This window comes from Struthio camelus, chromosome 6, assembly GCF_040807025.1.
Source record: "Struthio camelus isolate bStrCam1 chromosome 6, bStrCam1.hap1, whole genome shotgun sequence".
NCBI classification, from domain to species: Eukaryota; Metazoa; Chordata; class Aves; order Struthioniformes; family Struthionidae; genus Struthio; species Struthio camelus.
This window is the reverse complement of record NC_090947.1, coordinates 34905583-34923804: the sequence shown is the minus strand read 5'-3', so window position 1 is coordinate 34923804 and position 18222 is coordinate 34905583. Positions and strand designations below refer to the sequence as shown.

General features: G+C 42.1%; 1 protein-coding gene across 8 annotated transcripts in view; it reads right to left on the bottom strand.

Moving 5' to 3' along the window:
- Positions 1-18222, bottom strand: part of KALRN (kalirin RhoGEF kinase) — a 528885-nt gene that overhangs the window by 35979 nt on the left and 474684 nt on the right. For all 8 annotated transcript variants that reach the window (XM_068949099.1, XM_068949100.1, XM_068949097.1 and 5 more), the window contains 9 exons: positions 14444-14510; positions 13034-13137; positions 10473-10542; positions 9801-9887; positions 8932-9024; positions 7815-7865; positions 7417-7494; positions 6300-6485; positions 2831-3002 (listed from right to left, as the gene is read on the bottom strand). In XM_068949099.1, coding sequence (XP_068805200.1) covers positions 2831-3002; positions 6300-6485; positions 7417-7494; positions 7815-7865; positions 8932-9024; positions 9801-9887; positions 10473-10542; positions 13034-13137; positions 14444-14510 — 908 coding nt within the window. The remainder of the gene's footprint in view (positions 1-2830; positions 3003-6299; positions 6486-7416; positions 7495-7814; positions 7866-8931; positions 9025-9800; positions 9888-10472; positions 10543-13033; positions 13138-14443; positions 14511-18222) is intronic.

The window sequence follows — 18222 nt, the reverse complement described above, 5'->3', positions numbered from 1 at the left end:
ACCATTTTCTTCAAAAGCACCCATGTTTTAACAAAGACCTGTAGCAATCTGGACTATTACTTGGCTCAAAAACCTAAGCAGAGATCATTGTTCCCTCCTATATCACAGAAGTCATTTGTATTTATTACAAAACGACTTCCCATTTCACCCGCTTACCTCAACTGCACTGAACATGGTTTGCTTATGTGGCAGATCATCCACTGTGGAGAAGGAAGGTTGGGGAAATCTTTGACAGAGTGACCCATTTTTATAGTATACACAGCATATTAGGCTGCAAAGTCTTTAGCATCAAGTCCAAATAAATATTTATCTATCTCAAAACAAGCTATCCTATTCAGCACTTTCCAAGGGCCTTTAGCTGAGTGTCCACTTTTGACTACTAATTCCACAGTTAACTCTTACAGTGGTGCCTAGCTCCCATCTTCCTATTGAACACCTGTTAGTATTCTTAAAGGCTTCTGGCAAAAATCAGTGTCCACATACTTTGTCTCTCTCAAATCCACACCCTGAAAACGAACCCCACTCCCAAACCCCAGCAAAACATGATAAAAAAAAGTTACAGACCAAATGCATTATTCATACAAAATAGACCCATCAGGGACATATTTCCTTTACAGTTTGCTTCTTAGAAAAAAGAGGACAGTCACTCTAGCCAATCACTTGGAGCACAGTTTGTTTCTCAAACATAGCAGCCTTTGTTTTTTCAAGGAAAAATATGAAAATATTGCAACAAGTTTTCGAACACTTATGAAGTGCACATGCAGTTGCTATGTTTTGTACACAGAGCCTTACTCTTTAGAGCTTCCACGTTGAAGACATAACATCAGAGACAGCTTGGGCAAGAACTCAGAGGGCATATTTTGTTACTAAGTTTACACAGCATTGGCTCAGTGTGGATTTAATACGATTTTAAAGACAGAAAACATCCGCTTTAATGAAATGCAAAGCTAAAGAACATATTTGAAGATTAGTCAGCCTCAATGAGATTACATCCTAAAAGCCACTTAAATTGTTCTGGACTGGACAGGCTCTACTGGATATAATAGCATTTTCTTGGATCTTATTTATAGGTTTAAAGTAAATCCTTAAGCCTATGTTTTAATATAAATCTATTTTTACTTCTAGCTTTAGAGATACTGAAGATTATGTTCCTAACCCATCAAATTCCATGCTGGCCTCGCAAAAGGACAGGTTAAATAGAGGCTGTGAAGAGACATCAGTAGGAAAAGGGATTCACAGGGCAGTAAGTACCGGGAAGACAGGAAGCCATATATTAAAAATAAAACAATGACTAAGATGGAGAAGGGACACAAAACCACCACAGTAGCGTCTATGGAATTCTCACTAGGTTTAACAAATCTTCTGCAGCTAACCTTTCCAGGAACCTGCTTTTATTCCAACAAACCAGCATTCAAAGCCATCTGTACCGACACAAATTGGGTGAGTTGTGATATCCTGACTGGATTTTTGCTTGTTAGAGAACTCAGGCTGCTCATCTCACCAATCTCTTTGGGGAATTCTTGCATAGTGACTTTATGAGCACCTTTCAATTCCAAGTCATGAAAATTTTGGATCCTGTGTGCAGAAGAACTTCCCTTCTCAGCTCAGCTGCAGTTTTTGAACTGTTACAAACAGAGTCTTTTGCCTCATAATACTTTCTCATGTACCTTTTAAAAGTAAAGCTAAGCTAAATTAAAATGTTGATAAGACTGTGAAAAACCCCACTTAGAAGAAAAGAGAACCTGTTTCCATGTGACGTGAAGGAGACTCTTTTCAGATTTTCCAGCCAAAAAAACCCACAAAACAAAAAAGTAAACACTCAAAAAAGCTAACATGTTGTGCAAACATATTTCATTATAGAGGATGCATTAAGTTTTTAAATAAAGAACTCCTTCTAACATAAGCTCAATTTTTTTTTACAAAAAGAAGCTGTTTTGAAATGAATGGGACGAAACAATTTTGGAAGCTTCCAAAGAAATCATTCCTACCGCACTGCTTCCAAACAAACAAAAAAGATACCATTTTTAATTTTTTTCCTTTAGTCCTCGTTCCTCCTCTTTCCTTCACCCAATGAGTGACAACAAGCTAAAATTAACTGAATTTGAGCCATCTGTATTTTCAAAATCCACACTTTTAATGAACATACAATTCACTTCTTCTTAAACAAACACAGCTTTATTTTGAAATGTTACTTCAAATCAACCCTAAACTAGTCCTACAGCAAAGCTGAAAATTTGAAAAGAAACCTATTCATTCACAACTCTTACATTTACTAGGAAAAAAAAGCCCAGACATCTCCTTGTCCCCTCTCTTATTTTTTGTTGAAAGCAGCTGCTGCCCAGAGGAGTCTGGACTTGTAAAGGGGTGGATGGCTGGGCGGCCTTCATCCCACCTCATGTTCTCAGGTGTAGCACACTGTGACATTAAATAGGAGGCTGCTGGCGATAAGGCTTGTTCTGACCAAGTGGCAGATATAGTATACATGCAATGGTAACCTGCCTTCAGCACGCTCTTGGAAAGGGATTAGATTTAAAATCTTGTAGAACGGAAAGCATCAGGTGATATAGCCTGCAAAGCCTGGCATTTTTAAAGGATCTTGCACAAGAAGACTACCATAAAATGCTGTCAAATGGAGGGACTTGAGACCCGAACATGAACCTGGCTGATCTACAAGGCCAAACACACAGCAACCTGTTTAAGCCTATTTAAGCAGGGAGCTGCAAAAAGTTGCGACGTGATTTTTCCCAGAGAGGGACCAAAGATGCAAAGGCTCTAGAATCTGTTGGTGTCACAGTTTGGGATCCAGTGCAATGACCATGTACATACATACCATTTAGGAAATCTCTTTGTGTGTCCAGGACCTGGTTGATGTCCTGTACCCAAGCTTGTTGAATTTCTGGATTAGCAGCCTGTAAAATGACTCTCTCTGATGTTTCCCGGCTCATTAGAGCAAACTTGCAGGGATCATTGTCCACATTTTCTTCAATGATTAAGTAGTTCATCTGCAACAAGCCAAATTAAGCATGTGTTACTCAGCATTACTCAAGAATCAGAATAAAACTGTTGCACAAAGTTCCTGAAAACAACTAATTGAATCCAATACCAGACTGTCATACCGTAATCAGAAGAACTTGCCTTATCTAGATTTAGGCTGATAAATTTTAAGCCTAAATATGATGCTTAATAAAGCTGTGACAGATGTACCAGATATCCATCTGCCTTGTCTTGAATTACAACTTCTATTTTAAGGTAACATAGACCTGACTGGTGTGCTGAAAAATTACTGTAAGCCATAAACAGAGTTAAACTATTCCTATTAAATAAAATCTATCATTCCTCCAGTTTCTATTAGTGTTTACATTTCTCATCCTCCACGGGAAAGAAATTCTCAGTGATCAGAGTATTTTAAAAATGGAATGGACAGCATACAAAGATATACCGAAAAAAAAAAAGGCCCCTGATGCTTCCCCACTGATGCTCTAACAGATCTTTTTATTTCTAGCAGATTACACTGTCATCTGCGTACAATCACTTCACTTGAATGTAGTCAGATACTCTTCCTGGAAATGTCATGAATAGCGATTTCAGCTACTGTCCTGTAGGATACCTTGTCCTTGTGAGGCTTCTGCTTAAGAGTACTCATAACTAACTTCTCCTGAGCTATTCACATTTATGATGGTAAAAAAAAAATAGCTTGGCATAGCTGAGCAAATGTCTTAATCTTCCACTTTTCTGCTTTAGCAGGCACTTTAGTATACCCAACAAGGAGGAGTTATCTTACAGGCTAGCAACTGAAATTCCCATCTATGAGACCTCCAGAAAGAGTTAGTAGCATGCAGGCAAAATAAAAAGTGCGGTGGGGAAGATGGACAAGGAGAGGGTTCTTCATGTCACAGGTAGACAGCTCCAAAGATTAAGGTGTTTTGAAAGCCTGACAGATGTCCAGCTGAGATGTACCCAAGAAGGAACGTGCTGTTTCTGAGTGCTAACTACCTCACTGCATAAAGAAGAGTTCTTTGTTAATACAGGACATTACAATAAAGCTTCTGTCAGTCTGAGTGTGACAGTCCTTGGAGAAAAATATCTGTGAACCTTATCTCCTTGACAGACCAGAATGGCTGTATTTGAATTTCAGTCATATGCACCTCTGACTGTAACAGAGAGGCCTCAGACCTCAGCCATGACTCTTGACACAGAGGAAACAAATGTGACCTAAGGCGCTGGCTAGGTCCTTCTATTATGTGGGAGGATGTGACCAGCAGCGAAACATCCTTCGTATCTCAGGGAGTGTCTCCCAGGGACCTGGACAAGCATGGATGCATATGATATCAAAGAGCTGCCACAAAGTAGCTAGGTAGGTCCTGATTATTGCTGCAATGATGCTTTTAACTCGCCCGGCAGGATCTTGTCAGGGCTCAAACCAAGGTCAAAGAAACGTAGTCCAAGCTGACAAGTCAAGCTGCCTCAACCTCCAGTTCATGAACTTAGACCAGATGAGATTTCCGCATGGTTAGTTTTAGGCCTAGGATATGAAAGGACTGGTGATGGGGCAGCCTGTTTACGTGACATCTCCGAAAAACTGCCTCTCGCCAGGCAGTGACTACCCAGCTAAAGATGAGGCTCCATGGCAAGGTGATGATTCCCACAATGGCTGAGAGGCCAGCAGGTAAGAGTTGATATAGAGGAATGGTCCTACTCCACTGTTAAGCAGATTTCATCTCTGTGGGAGGGCATGATCAAAATGCAAAAGCAGACAGAAGCTCAATAGCTGGGATGGGAGGAAGAGTTCAAGTGCTGTTGGCAGACCACTCTGAACACCAGTGGGGGAGATGTACATGGACCCACAGGCGATCCCACAATTGGCGTAGGCACTCAAAAGGAGAGCCAGCAGCTTGCCAAATTGAAGAAAGGAGGGACTGCAAAACTATCACCAAAAGAATGTTAAAGTAACTCAGGCAGTGGGAAAGGCATTGCTTTCATATACTGTTTAACTAAAAAAGCAACTCGTACCCTCGAGGCAAGCTAATTTTATTGACATTAGAAGAGATTTATTTTTCTCTGTCTACAATATACAATTCAGGAATTGTTTCCTGCAGATAAAAGACTCATTGTTATACATACAATAAACTGAAGTAAAAATGATTCAAGTCATTTTCATCTCCAAATTTAATCATTATTTAAATCAGTAATAAGATAAAATCAAAGCTGATCATCTAAATCAAGGTTATTTTTTATCTGTACACTTTAGGTTTTTCCCTTGGTTGGAAACTGTTAAGCATCCTCACTTGCAACTGGATATAGGCTTTGCAGTAAATGCTGGCGTTTCTGCTAGCCAGTTAACATATCACTTATTTAGTCACTTATATATGGTACAGGTGCATTACTTCACCTGATATTTTTCTCCTCTATTTTGTACTACTATCTCATTTAAAATTCAGAGCAAATACAATGCATTCTCTCACACCTCTTTCTAACCTCTATCTTTAAAAAGAAAAAAAAGCTTCTTCAATCCCTGAATGGTTTCTCAGCTTTGAAAGATCAAGGCATTCAAATGAACCAGTGATTTTGTTCTTTCTGCAGCTGCAGCAAAAGCTGTTCTACCAAAAGAGGTTTAGCATTCAGTCACCCTCAATACTATTTCAGAGGTTATCTTTGCAGTTGTTAAACCAAGCTATTTCCAGTCCCATTCCCCCTCCCTGGAAAGATTATTTTAAACAGAATTAATTTTTAAAACTTTCTTTATAGTTTATCTGGTTGTATAATTCCTCTTATCTACACTTTTATTACTATGTGTGTTTTTGTTTGTTTTTTTTGGAAATAGTTATGTCTTTTTACAACATTCACATTTGCACTAGGAGCCCTCCTCCCACTACAGAGAGTATTTCCAGTAGTGTCACGTACAGGCTCGGTACTGACTTACAGGGAGGCCTAAGGTAAGTGTTTTGGATGTTACACCTTCCTCCAACTTTCATGATCAGGCTTAAAAGCAGCTAGCATACTCTTACTTCGACTATTCCAAGCGTTTTAACAACATCTATTCACTCAGAGCGACAAGTGGTAGAGGACCTGCCCTGGCTGTCCTTCCTGTAAAGATCACCCAGCAAATTTAGATACGGAGCGGTTTATTTATAGACACTGCTCTTAAATGGCTCCTGATCCACTGAATGGTAAATACAAATGCTCTTGGCAGATTATTGCCCACCTATGGCAAGAATGACCAGTCTCACAGCACAGAAAACGGATAAGATTGCCTTACCTGACCATCAAACAAGATTGGCCTCTAACATTCTATTTCTTACCTTTATGCTTTTCTTAAACATGTATCCTGGTGTTAAAGAGCCTTTCCTAAGCAGTTCGCTGAAGATAACTATTTGCTCAAAGAGAAAAACCCTGCGCTCCTTCGGTCGGGACTGAACTCCAGAATCCTGCTCTGTTACATAGAAGGTATCTTGCTGCAGCAGCTTTCCTTGAGCTGTCAGCTTGCCCTGAAAAGTAGACAAGACACCAACTTCAGAAACCCTGACCCAGCATGGTCGTACAAGACAATCCGCTCAGTTTCACTCATTTCAAGTTTTGCAAGCAGCGCTGAATTCACATGCAACATATTCCCTCTAATTTATCAGAGTAAAAATCTTTTAACTCAAGAGCACAGTTTAAGAGAAATAACATAGGTGTACTTTACTCTCATTGCCACCAGACATGCATACAAACCCAAAAGCATCAGATCTCAACTAGAGTGTTTTTATACTTAACTTCAAACGCTGTTCCCATTAGGTAATTTATGTTATTATAGTGCCTTGAATTTCCTCGCTACTCATATGCCGTCTATACCTCCCCTCCGTCAATGGCACAACACCTTTGACTATGCAAAACAGGACCTACTTGTTTCCAGGAATGCTATGATGCATAGGGCGGTAAGACACACTTTACTTCCTTTTGGAGATACGGCAGGACTGCCAAAGTCTACGTTGGCTTGGTTATAAACCACAGATTATAACTGGTGGGGCTGCAGCTCAGAAGTCCCCTCCTAGACGTTGCCAAACTCGGCGCGAACTGTTCACACATTAATGCTAGGTGATCTTTCTAACAGGCAGAGCAGTCTGGTTCAAGGTTTATTTTGCTCTGGCAGGAGACATTAATAGTCTAATTCAAGCTTGCAGAAGCTTTTACAGGCCTCACATTTTGAAGAAACAATACACGAATTGTTGCAACTTTACAATGATAGGTACATCTTCCCCCCACCTTAAATACCTCACCAAAGCATGCAGGTCACCACTGGAGAAGAACAAAGCACTAGACAAACTGCCTGGAGTAGGACAGATTGCAGAGATGATCACAGAAAGATAAAACACCTTTCCTAGCCTTCAAACCTTATCGGAAGCTAGTTGTTATTATAAGCAGAACGCAAATGCATACCTCAAAGCCTTGGAGACGGCCCAGGTTCATCATGTCATTGCAGCGTTTTGGTACAAGGCACATCAATTCAACTGCTTTCTGTTAAGTAAGAAGAATGTTGGATTGTTACAAGAAAATCAGTGTGTCTCTAAAAGCAAACTATCAAATGATAAATTTCAACAGCGTGATCACTATTCATGGGGTGGCCCTCATGCACTGAAGATTTACAGTTATGTCCAGAAGAAGAATTGGTGTCTGGGCCCCAGCTATTTTGCTTCTGTCTTAAGCTAAAGAGAGATATGAAATTTAGAGTATCAGCAGGATTTTCAATTCTTGTCAAAGAATAATGGGGCTCTGACTTCTCCATATAAAATTCCTTTAGATTATGTAGCATTATTGTCCAGGACATGAAAACTTACCTCTATATCGGAGCACTCCAGACCAGCTTTTTCACTGTACCTCAGGAAGTCCTAGAGAAAATAGAAAAGTTTGCAGAAAGAGAAGACAAAAGATGCCAGTTTAAAAAAGAAAAAGTATATTTAGCACGTTATTTTGCGGGAAGGAACTTGCTAATGTTAATAAATTCATCTTTAGAGGTTGCTGAATGTTATAAACATTTCATAGATATGGAAAAGGGGTGTGGAAGGTTGCTGAAAACACCCCAGAAAAAGACAAAGCTGGGCTTAGCCCTTGTGAATGCTGACTAGGTCCCTGTTTTAAGCCACAAGACCACACATACACTTGCAGATATTTTCCTTTTCCTTTTGGCATTTCAAGGAACATGCCACTGTCTCTTTGCAGGCATGCAGTTACCAAACTGGCCTGATGGCAGCCTGCTTGAGTTCAAACAAGGGAAGAAACCAGCTCAGACCCCAGTGCTGCTGGAGATTACAGGTTATGTTTCAGATATGCCTAATTTCAGATATTAGCTTGAGATCCCTAGGGCTGAAATTTCAGAAATGATGGGCATTTGGCATTGTGAATGAAGTCAGCAGAACCCAGAGCGATCAGATTCCTTGGGAAAAAAAATTACCATGGACTCCCCAAATTTTCAGACATCAGAAGAATCTGGATATAAGTTTCTCATGATAATTTGAAAGATATGAAGGATATTCAGAAACTGAGGCCACAGTGCTTATTAGAAGCATATGCCTCCATCCAGTACCAAAGAATCGCTTTATTAACACTCTTGTCTATCTTTATTGCAATTTTAAAAAATTGAACAGAAGTTTGCTCTGGAATTCCAGTGGAGGAAAAAATCCTATTTGAATTTTATGCTACTATTAAAAAAATCCAATAGAAAATCACACAAAAAATCTTTTGAATATCATCAATTACAAACTGCTCGTACAGATATGGCCTCTCTGCTCTCCTTTCGTCAGACTCTACCACTGTAGACCAACGTATGAACAGACTCCTCTTTCCTCTTAATTTGATGAAGTCCTTCTTCAATTAAAACTAAGATTGATTTAAAATAATAGTATCTAAAGCAAAATGCAGACTATAGCTTACTCCAAATTGCATCTTTCCACTCACCTTGAGAAGAAGTTGATATTTAGTTATTCTTTGAATGGGTTTGATCAGAAAGTCACTAATGGTTAGCCGTTGGTTTATTTCCTGTTGAACCTCCTAAAAACATTGAGGATTAAAAAACAATTTCAAATAATCACAGAGCAAGTCAGAAAACATGATAAAATATCTTAGCAGATGCTTATTTCTACAGAAAGTTGGTCTGTTCTTAATCTTCTGTTTGTGAGACGGAATTTTAGAGGATTTAAAAATCTGGCATATCCTATTTAGGCAAAGACTGGATAAAAGTCACGACCGAGCTGGAAGATGTTCTAAAGCATAGGATTCTTTCCCCTCTTCGAGCTGACCAAGCAGGACTGCAAGATCTGGAGACCGCTCTTCCCACTACAGTGGGGATTCACTCACAAACAAGTCCTGCAGAGCATGCCTCATGCCCTTGGGTGAAATGAAACATCTTTCCCTTGTTAAACGAGCTTCTTTCTCAGTTATAGCTAAATGTGTCTAGTCCCAAAAATCTCTTGCAACAGAAGAAGTTATTGGGAATTTACGGGAGGTGCCACGCAGCTCCACCAACTTTTCCCTCCTCCCCTGCTTAGAGACTACAGATTAAAAAGTCTGTTTTATTTTGGACAGAAATCAGTGCAGTTGTGGCATTCGAAGGGCCAGGGAGTACTAAGTACTAATTAGAAATTAACGACATGAGAATTTGAGACAAATAGAAGAACTTTTTTTCCCCACAGGAGAGCCTTCAGCAGCATGTGCAGCATCAAAACCTTCCAGAGTTTATTTTTGACAAACAGCACAGGTTAGGTTACATCTACTTGTCTAGGACTCACAGCTGTACATAGCAATAATGTATAACGAGCCATGCTTACCTCAAAATATGCCTCATACTCAGCTACTATATATTCAGACCGTGGCTTGTTCTGGCAGTATACCACATACATGTGTAATCGTCGCTCCTGTGAAAGCAAGATGCACAGTGGCCTGGTGAGCTATTGGCTACCATTCTGTTCTGCTATGAAAAGCTGGCAGAAAGAGGCTAAGATGGTCTGCTTGATCTTCTTCATTTTTGGTTTAATCAGAGATTTAGCTTGCTGAAGTAGAAAAACAGATTGATCACTGGTTCTGTTCTCCGCTCTTGCACCTTATGAAACAGGAGGACTCCACAGGGGCAGGCAGTTAATCAAAAAATGTCCTTCCCACACTGGTAGGTCTTAAACGTGCTATAGGGTTGGGCTCTGGCTAACATCACAAGACTGTGTCAGTCATAGCAGTTGGCAAGCACTTGCCATAATCATATTTTTGCAGCAGATGTGCACGGCCATGTGCATCTCTCCCTTCCACCCTCCCCAAAAAAGTCGTCTGCAAGAAGACAATGATGCTTTAGGGAAATCCAGCTGCTCACTGAACATATATAACTATAAGGCTACTTTGTGTTTAAATTAAGTTGTAGAAGTAGCAAGTTAATATAAGCAGGTACTTTCAGGAAGGAGTCATCACAGTACTACTACTACAGTAGAGATTGGTAACAAAGTAAAACTTACATGCTTAATAAAAAGCTGGGCTAAACGGTCATGTTCTTGAAGACATTTTTCCAGTTCCGCCAGGAAAAAGCTGAAAGAAAGAATATCTACATTTCAGAAAACTTCTTCAGGTCATCCCAGCAGCAAGCCAGTCATCCCTCCATAATATACGGATGCAATTTTAGTGTTAGAATTCAAAAATAAATGAAACGGATGAAATGGCAAACTTGGCTTCAGCCCTTAACGGCAGCATTTCTAAAACACAAGGTGAGAGCTGCAAAATGTGGAGATCTCATCTTGATCACTATCTGCCCTTCTTTGCTACTACTCCGATGGTGGTTTCAATTTTTTGAAAGTGACAATTATTATCTATTCGCAAGAGCTGCATTCCCTCGCTGAAAACCCCTAAAGCGAAACTTTTCCATATACCAAAATACTTGTGAGAACTCAACTGAAGCTTTACCAGGAGTTCTCAGTTACATGAGCAGATGTGGAGGACTGGTCAACATGAAAGAGCCACCTAAGATTCCACTTGAAGAAGCAATTCAGAACACTTTTTGAAGGTGGAGTTTCGGCACATTTGTTTTTTCACTATTTCTCTCTACATTACTGTTATTTACATTCATAAATGCAGTCTTTATCTTGACCTGCAGCTTGGTGAATTCTGGCTTGAATGCCCTTTCCACGAATACAAAGAGATGCCTGAAACTGAAGTAGAAGCATCTAAAGTAAAATTTAGAAATGCTGGCAGTTTTTTCTAACTGTTAAATCCTGACAATTTCCCTTTCCATGATCTTCTTCTGTACTGCAGAATTTCTGTCTCAAATGCCTCCATGGATTTGCTATAGTGGCCAGATCTGGGGAGAGGACATGCCAGGAACGGTCTGGTCCCAAGAAAACCCAGGATCTGAAGGGAAGATACATGCTGGGTAGCTGTCTCAACTAAACAGCCCTATCGCTATCATCAGCTATAGCTACTTCCATAACTCTGTCCTGTATAAATGTTTAAACCCATTTGTTTTTAAAGAGACTTCCTGACCCAGCTACACAGACCTAACTAAAAATAGTGAATCCCTACCTATATGTTAGCGAAAACTCCTATCATCATACTTAAACAATGAATGGCATCAGTAAGAACACTCTGTTGCTGCCACAAACTTAATATACAGTGAGAATTCTTCTGCAATTTTTGCTTTGGGCTCCCAGAAGTTGCTGTCAGAACATCAGCAGGCCTAGGCTATGAGATAAGCACCGGTAAGACGCTTGATAGGAAGGACACCGTATTTCGTAGGAAAGGGAGAAGTACAGGGCAGAAGGAAGATCTAGCCCATTGTCCATTTCTCAAGTTTGCACACGCATGTTCAAGTTCTAGGTAACCCAAACTGCAGAGTATTTCTGAATGGCAGAGTTGAAATGATGAGCCTTATGGTTCATAACCAGGACCGTGCTGTTCGTAAGGTTACAGCGTAAATGACCCAGGGCATTGAAATAAGCCTCTTATTTCCAGCAGCTTTTCAAAAGTTACTTCTATTTGGACAGAGGGAGATTTTAAAGGATGAGAGTTCTGAACTCAAGAGCCAAAAGCACTAACGAGGCCGAGCCTGTCAGAGTCTCTGCGTGAGAAATATCTTGAAGGTATTTGCATCTTATCAACTATTAGCCAAACACTACTGGTGTGGTCAGCCTTCTTGACCCTATCAGCTGCATGCCAAGATCTTCATGCAACAGAGAACCACAAGACACATGCCACAAACCTCAGCAAGCCAAGCAGAAGAGGGTGACATAGAAGTAGTAGTTCATACATGGGAGGGAAATCATGACCGTCCAGAATTGCTACTGCTCAGTGGTGGGATGGACTGAGCCCACAGTTGTGACCCAAGCAACGCAGTTATGGCAGCATCAGCAGCTTTTCCGGGGATCCAGAAAGTACTCCACAAACAGCACCTCTCCAGGAGCTACATTGGGACCACTTATAAGCAGTAACTCAGGAGCCACAGCTTGGCCATACTGACACGTCTCCCATGGAGCATCTTGTTGTGGCTCCCCAGAAAGGAATGGAAATGCCACTGGAGATCAGACTCTTGGGTATATAATCACTTTTCTGTTCACTGACCAGCACTCCTACTGTGGAGCTTGAGCCAGCATAAAGCTATATCACAGACAGCACCACAGATGCTCTTGCATGAGGCTAGGGAATACAAAGCTAGCCCATCAAAACTTTTTGACTGGGAACAAGGAGTTTATGTAGGACCAATGCTTTGCATCAAGCAGCCATGCCATTTTTGACGATGCAGACATAGCCCTTTGGCAGGATCTATGGTGTTGTGAAACTGTGGCTAAAAGCGTAAGAATTAGAACCTCTTCTCAGGATTCAAGGCAGCCATGATATTGGGGCTATCAAGCAGCACTTAAAAACCAAGACAGACTATTTTGTGTGAAGCAACATTCTTCCAAAGTTCAGCCTTAATGACCTGCTGATGTTCAATTCAAAACAACTTAGATGTACGGACTTCATAGACACCAATCCTTTAGGCATGTGCGGTTAGCAAGGCTCTTAAAAAGAGAAGAAATATAAAACTTACTCTTTATGCCAGTCATAGATCTGGTGAATATTGCCAAATACTATCTTGTCTTTCCCTTTCATATCTTCAGAAACTCCTTTTTCTTCTATCCTCTTCATGAAGCCCTTTAGGATAAAGGATCAGTGATTAGCAACGTGACCCCTTGAAGGGGGAGAATAATTACTTTCTTTTTTTTTTTTTTGAAAAGGTAAGACTTTAATGTCAGGATTTTTTGCTTTGAAAACGCTTAAAATACCTTTTGTGCAATTTAAAATCAGAAACCCATCTAGATGCTTTAAATTATATGGTTTGCTTAAAAGAATTCTCTAAAGGATTTATTCTGAATATCTACAATAGTTATACAAACCTTTATCAGATGTCATTGAAGTGACAAGTGCAATTAGAAGATAAAAGTTAAACAAAAGTAGTTTATCAAGCTCTTGGCTTCTCTGGTAAGTCGAAAAAGCCAGACTCTGTACAGATAAAGTTCTTCCATTCATCAACAGGAGTATTTTGTGGGAGCACAAAGCCATGTGTTAAGTTTAAAGAGTCAAAGAGATAGGATTTCTCACATCTCCAGAGAGTTTCTTTATGAGCTTTCGGAGTGCTGCAGCCCTGTCAGCTTAGTCAGTGGAGCATGATGTAAACAGAAGATAACACCAAGGCCTTCCAGTTTGGAAGCTCTTGAAAATCACTATTAGAGGGGCAGATAATTCTCCCTGGACTAGTGGATGCCATAAGCACTCCTGAAAGCCCACTTCATTCAGGTGCCCCCAGTTCTGAGGCCTTGCTGAGAAACAAACTGGAACCATGTGTGTGTGGTGTCTCTGACAAGTCATCCTGAGGGATCGGCCAGGCCTTCATAAGTTCAAGCTTCCAAAACTATGACTCTTCTCGAAAAAGTGGACAAAATAAGTAAATAAATTGCAAATAACCCATTGGCCATACATGCACCTCAGCACAGATCCAAAAACCAGCCTCTGGGAAGGTTTTCCAATACAGGACTTCAGTCTGGGTGCAATTTCAGGTATAAGTGTGTGCTACCATTACTCAGTATTGGTTTGAAGCAGGATTGCTGCATGACAGCAAGAAAAAAAACAAAGTAAGTTTAAGGAGCAGAAATTATTCTCCACCCCTCCAGGCCTCAAGTCTGCGCTACAGCAGAAAGTCTTTGTCACAAGCAGGGCAGCCAAGAAAAATCTTTGCACACTTGACTTGAAACCTAAAACACAACATTTGTTAGATGGAAACAAAAATGCTTTCCAAAGGCATTTATTTTTGTTTCTATCAACATGAGGAGGAGACCATGGAAGCAGCGTGCAAAATAAAGCAGTTTCTTTTTCATGTTGCAGTTTTTTTTGTGTTGCCACTTTTCTGCATGGTGTTTTCAGTGGGAAAACATTTAACTTTGCAGGGTTTATTTCAGCTTACCTCCACAACAGTTCCCAAGTCTTTGACATAGTCTTTTTCAGTCTGTACCAGCTCATTTAAGACAAACCTAAGACAAAACAGAATACACACAGATTTTGAGCAAACTGATGTTCCTATTTGCTCCTCTTACCACGTATTAGCTATCAAGTATCATCGAAAAACCACCATTGTTCCAGGTCACGTAATGCTACTCATTCTTCACTGACTTAGAGCCCAGTGGAATGAAAATGACAAAAACATAGCATGTCAGGTCAGAGTAGTTTTAATTCTCTTAACCAGTCTCTCTTTTTCTTCCCTTCTTTTCCCCTCACCCCGCAGCAGGATGGGGGTAGAGCAGCAACACAATCAATCTTGAACTGTCCCTCCCTGTCCTCCTCTCCTCGGCTCCCCCAACATGCAGCCCCACTCATAGCTACAAAGACATCTTCCTGATCCATCGTGCAGCAAATAAGAGGGATTTTCGCCCCTCTTGGAGTCTCAGAGCGTACTTCTTGCTCCAGACTCTCTGGCTTTGCCCAGGATCCAGCAGTGCAGTTTTAATTTGGCAGTGTTAAGCACCAGGAAGACAAACCTCCCCTCCTCTTTTTAACAAAGAACATAATCTTTCAGACTAGGTAATCTACGTGTGGGAGGCAAACGCTTGACACTCGGGTGTCAATAATCCCGGGTAGGAGAGTCATCTGATGCACACAGAAAACAGCGAGCTAAAAAAAGCCCCTCCTTTGCAAGTCCGACTGACTAATCATATAATGTTCTTTTGAGGACAATCTCAAAAAGTTACAGCTTGCTGCAGACAGTTTTCCTCTCAATTACGCCAACATACGGATTTGGCACATGAAAAATAAACTCCGTCTGTGCTCAAGTTCACCGAGGCAGTCGCAAGGCTAACAAGATAGAGGGCTGCTTTCTTGCCTAGTACCGCTCTGCTCACATCAGTCAGCAAACTGACCCACTTGAAACGATAGGGCTGACAGCAAACAGTGCTAAGATAAAAGCCTGGGCAAAAATATGTATGGGGTGAAAAAAAAAATAAAGAGACTGGCATTATAGGGAGAGACTCAGTTATGAGAAGCTACCGAGAAAATAAACCTTACTCTGAGTTACGCTGCAGACCAGGCTCAGCTGGGAGAGGAAGGCATGCCGTGCTTCACTAGTACGGCTCCCAGCTGAGGACACAGTTAGAGCAGCCCCATGTCCTCCCACGGAAACCACCTCGCTTTCTACGGGCGCCTCGCGAGCCAGCAGAAAACCCCCCTGGGCCGTTCTCAGGGGTGACCTTGTGCAATCGCTGGGGCAGAGGAGGAAGAGGGCGCCTCGGCCAAGCAGGCAGGCTTTCGGCTGCGACGCGACAGCAGCCTCTGCGCTCCCAACGCCTCCCTTGCTCAGGCAGGGCAGGGGAGGCACTTAGACAGGCGGGCAGCAAGAGGTCAAACAGCTTCTTCTTCATTTAAGAGTGAAATCTGGCCCCCATGGCAGAAGCCACGGCTGGCAGTGGCGATGCCGGACGCTCGTGCTCTCAGAAGCACCCTGCCAAGTTGTGCACCTGAGGAGTAAACACACACCGGGCAGAAGGCTTCTCTTCTACATAGCGGCAGCGCGTCCTGACCAAGCACGTGTGGTACAGCCCTCTCCTGCTGGCTGACCGAACCCCTTGCAATGGGCTGCCACATCTCCCTGCGCGGGCACAGGCCGCAGCTGGCGTGCCAGGAAGGCGCCTTTTCGGCCCACGCCGCCAGATCGGACCGGCCGTGTCGCTCCCCGTGACGACGCGGAGCTGTTGAGAGGGCGGGGAGGACCTGCCCCATCTGCCTGCAGTCACTCCTAGCAGCTCCGTTCGTTTCAGTTAGTGCCAGGGTGCTTCAGGCCAAATCCTGCTCTAAAAATTAAGCAGCAGGTATGTAGAGTACTTAATGCTGCAGGACATGGAGGCAGGTGGCTGTGAATTCAAAATCAGCACAGCAATCAGGGATCTGGCAGGTGAAGCGCTGCAGAGAAATGAACCAAAACGACAAATTTATGCCTTTTTCAGGAACCAGGGCCTGCAGCTCCACTACTTAAAATAAACTCAGCATAAGTGCTTCCACCAGCTACCCTCTTCCCGGAAAGCAGAAAAATCAGTCTTCCCCCTCTCTGACGCCTATGTGACATAGGACCCTAAAAGTACTCCCAAATCCTAGGCTGCTAAGATGCATGCTGCCAAAAATTCAAGTCTACTCACCTCTTTGTCTGATAAAAGAGTATGGGCGGGCAGGAGGTAGCTTAGAAAGTGCCTGCACTAATCACCACGGTGGACTGAGTACCCAGTTGCATTTAAAACAGCATCAAGGAAAGAGCCTTCTCACCTCTGAATGCCAGGATTCCTGTGGCACCAGGATAACTTGGTAACTCCACATTAAATCTTATGCTGAAAAATGCTACTCAATGAGAATATTCCCTTACTGCTCACAGAAATGCAGCAATAAAGCCTGATGGAGTAGGGGTTTCCTAACACAGCGGCTCAGTGCTGCCATGCACATGTTGCCAGACGCACAGGAAATTACTGCCCACGCCTGTGCAAGGCTCCAACTGCTGTTTTGTGGGAAATGGGGGTCACAGCTCGAGTTTGGAGTGCAGCTGCCTAATATGGTTATGGAATTAAACAGAGCGAGTCGCACAGATACAGAACGCAGACACGAAGGAGCTGGAGAGGAGACAGATGTCTTGTGCTGAAAGCCACTAGCAGGTGCTCCTAAACATCCTGGCGTTTAGGAAATGTGGACGGAGGCAGCCACTAATTACGTGCAACACGCTGCCAGTCCCCCTGCCAGAAGCCTTGCAAGTTACAAAGTGTTACTGTATTTAGCTGCGTTTACAGTGGCAAAGGTCTCTGCACTCACACTGCAACCTGCAGTCGCTTGACAGTTATCTAATTAATAAACTGCCACCAGAGAAACCCAAGAACTTGTGGCATGGAGGAGCTTTCAGGGGACAGACACGAGCAGAGATGCTCCCTAGGAAAGGCTGACAGCTGCCTAGCAGAACAACTTCTCCCATTCAGAAACGCAAGTGTCATGCCCCTGCCTGTTGCTGTGAGCATGTCCAGTCCCGCACTTTATTGCTTCTCTGGCTTCCTACAACAAACTGCAGGAGCAAACGATGGTTTTCACAGTCCTGTGACACTTTGCTCCTGCTTTCTCTTCTACTCTTAACTATTTCCTTTTCCTCCACTCACTTAGTTTCCTTCCCCTGCCTGGAGTTTCCTTCCCCTGCCTGGCATCTTTCCCAAATGGGCTGCTCTTCTTCCACCTCTCGCCTTACCACACTCCGCTGAGACCTACAATGAACTGTTACTTTTCCCATCAATGTACCATTTAGTTAGATGATTTAATGCTATCATTGTTAGTTTAACGGGCTTTATAAAGAAAATAGCTACTCGACCTTTCTTTTTTATAATTCTTGATTCTGTTCCTTCAATTCTGTGTCCTTCAGGCTGACCATGCATTTAAAACATGCCTTAACATCGACAACATTTCAAGGCATGAGTGTTCTTTTGGTTATATTTAGGGAACTGTATAGATCATTTTTAAAAAACTTCCCTCCTCTACTTCTCTCCTCCCCCATTACCATGTACGTGAAGATTTCTCGGACAAGTTACTCTTCAGTGGTATGTTTACACTACAAACACTTCTGAACTCTGCCCCCTCCTTTACATGTAGCTAAGGCAAAACATCTTCATCTCCTTCAAAAAATTCTAATGGGATTCTCTGCCCTTTTCCTTGAAGGCAGGTGACTAGGTCAGC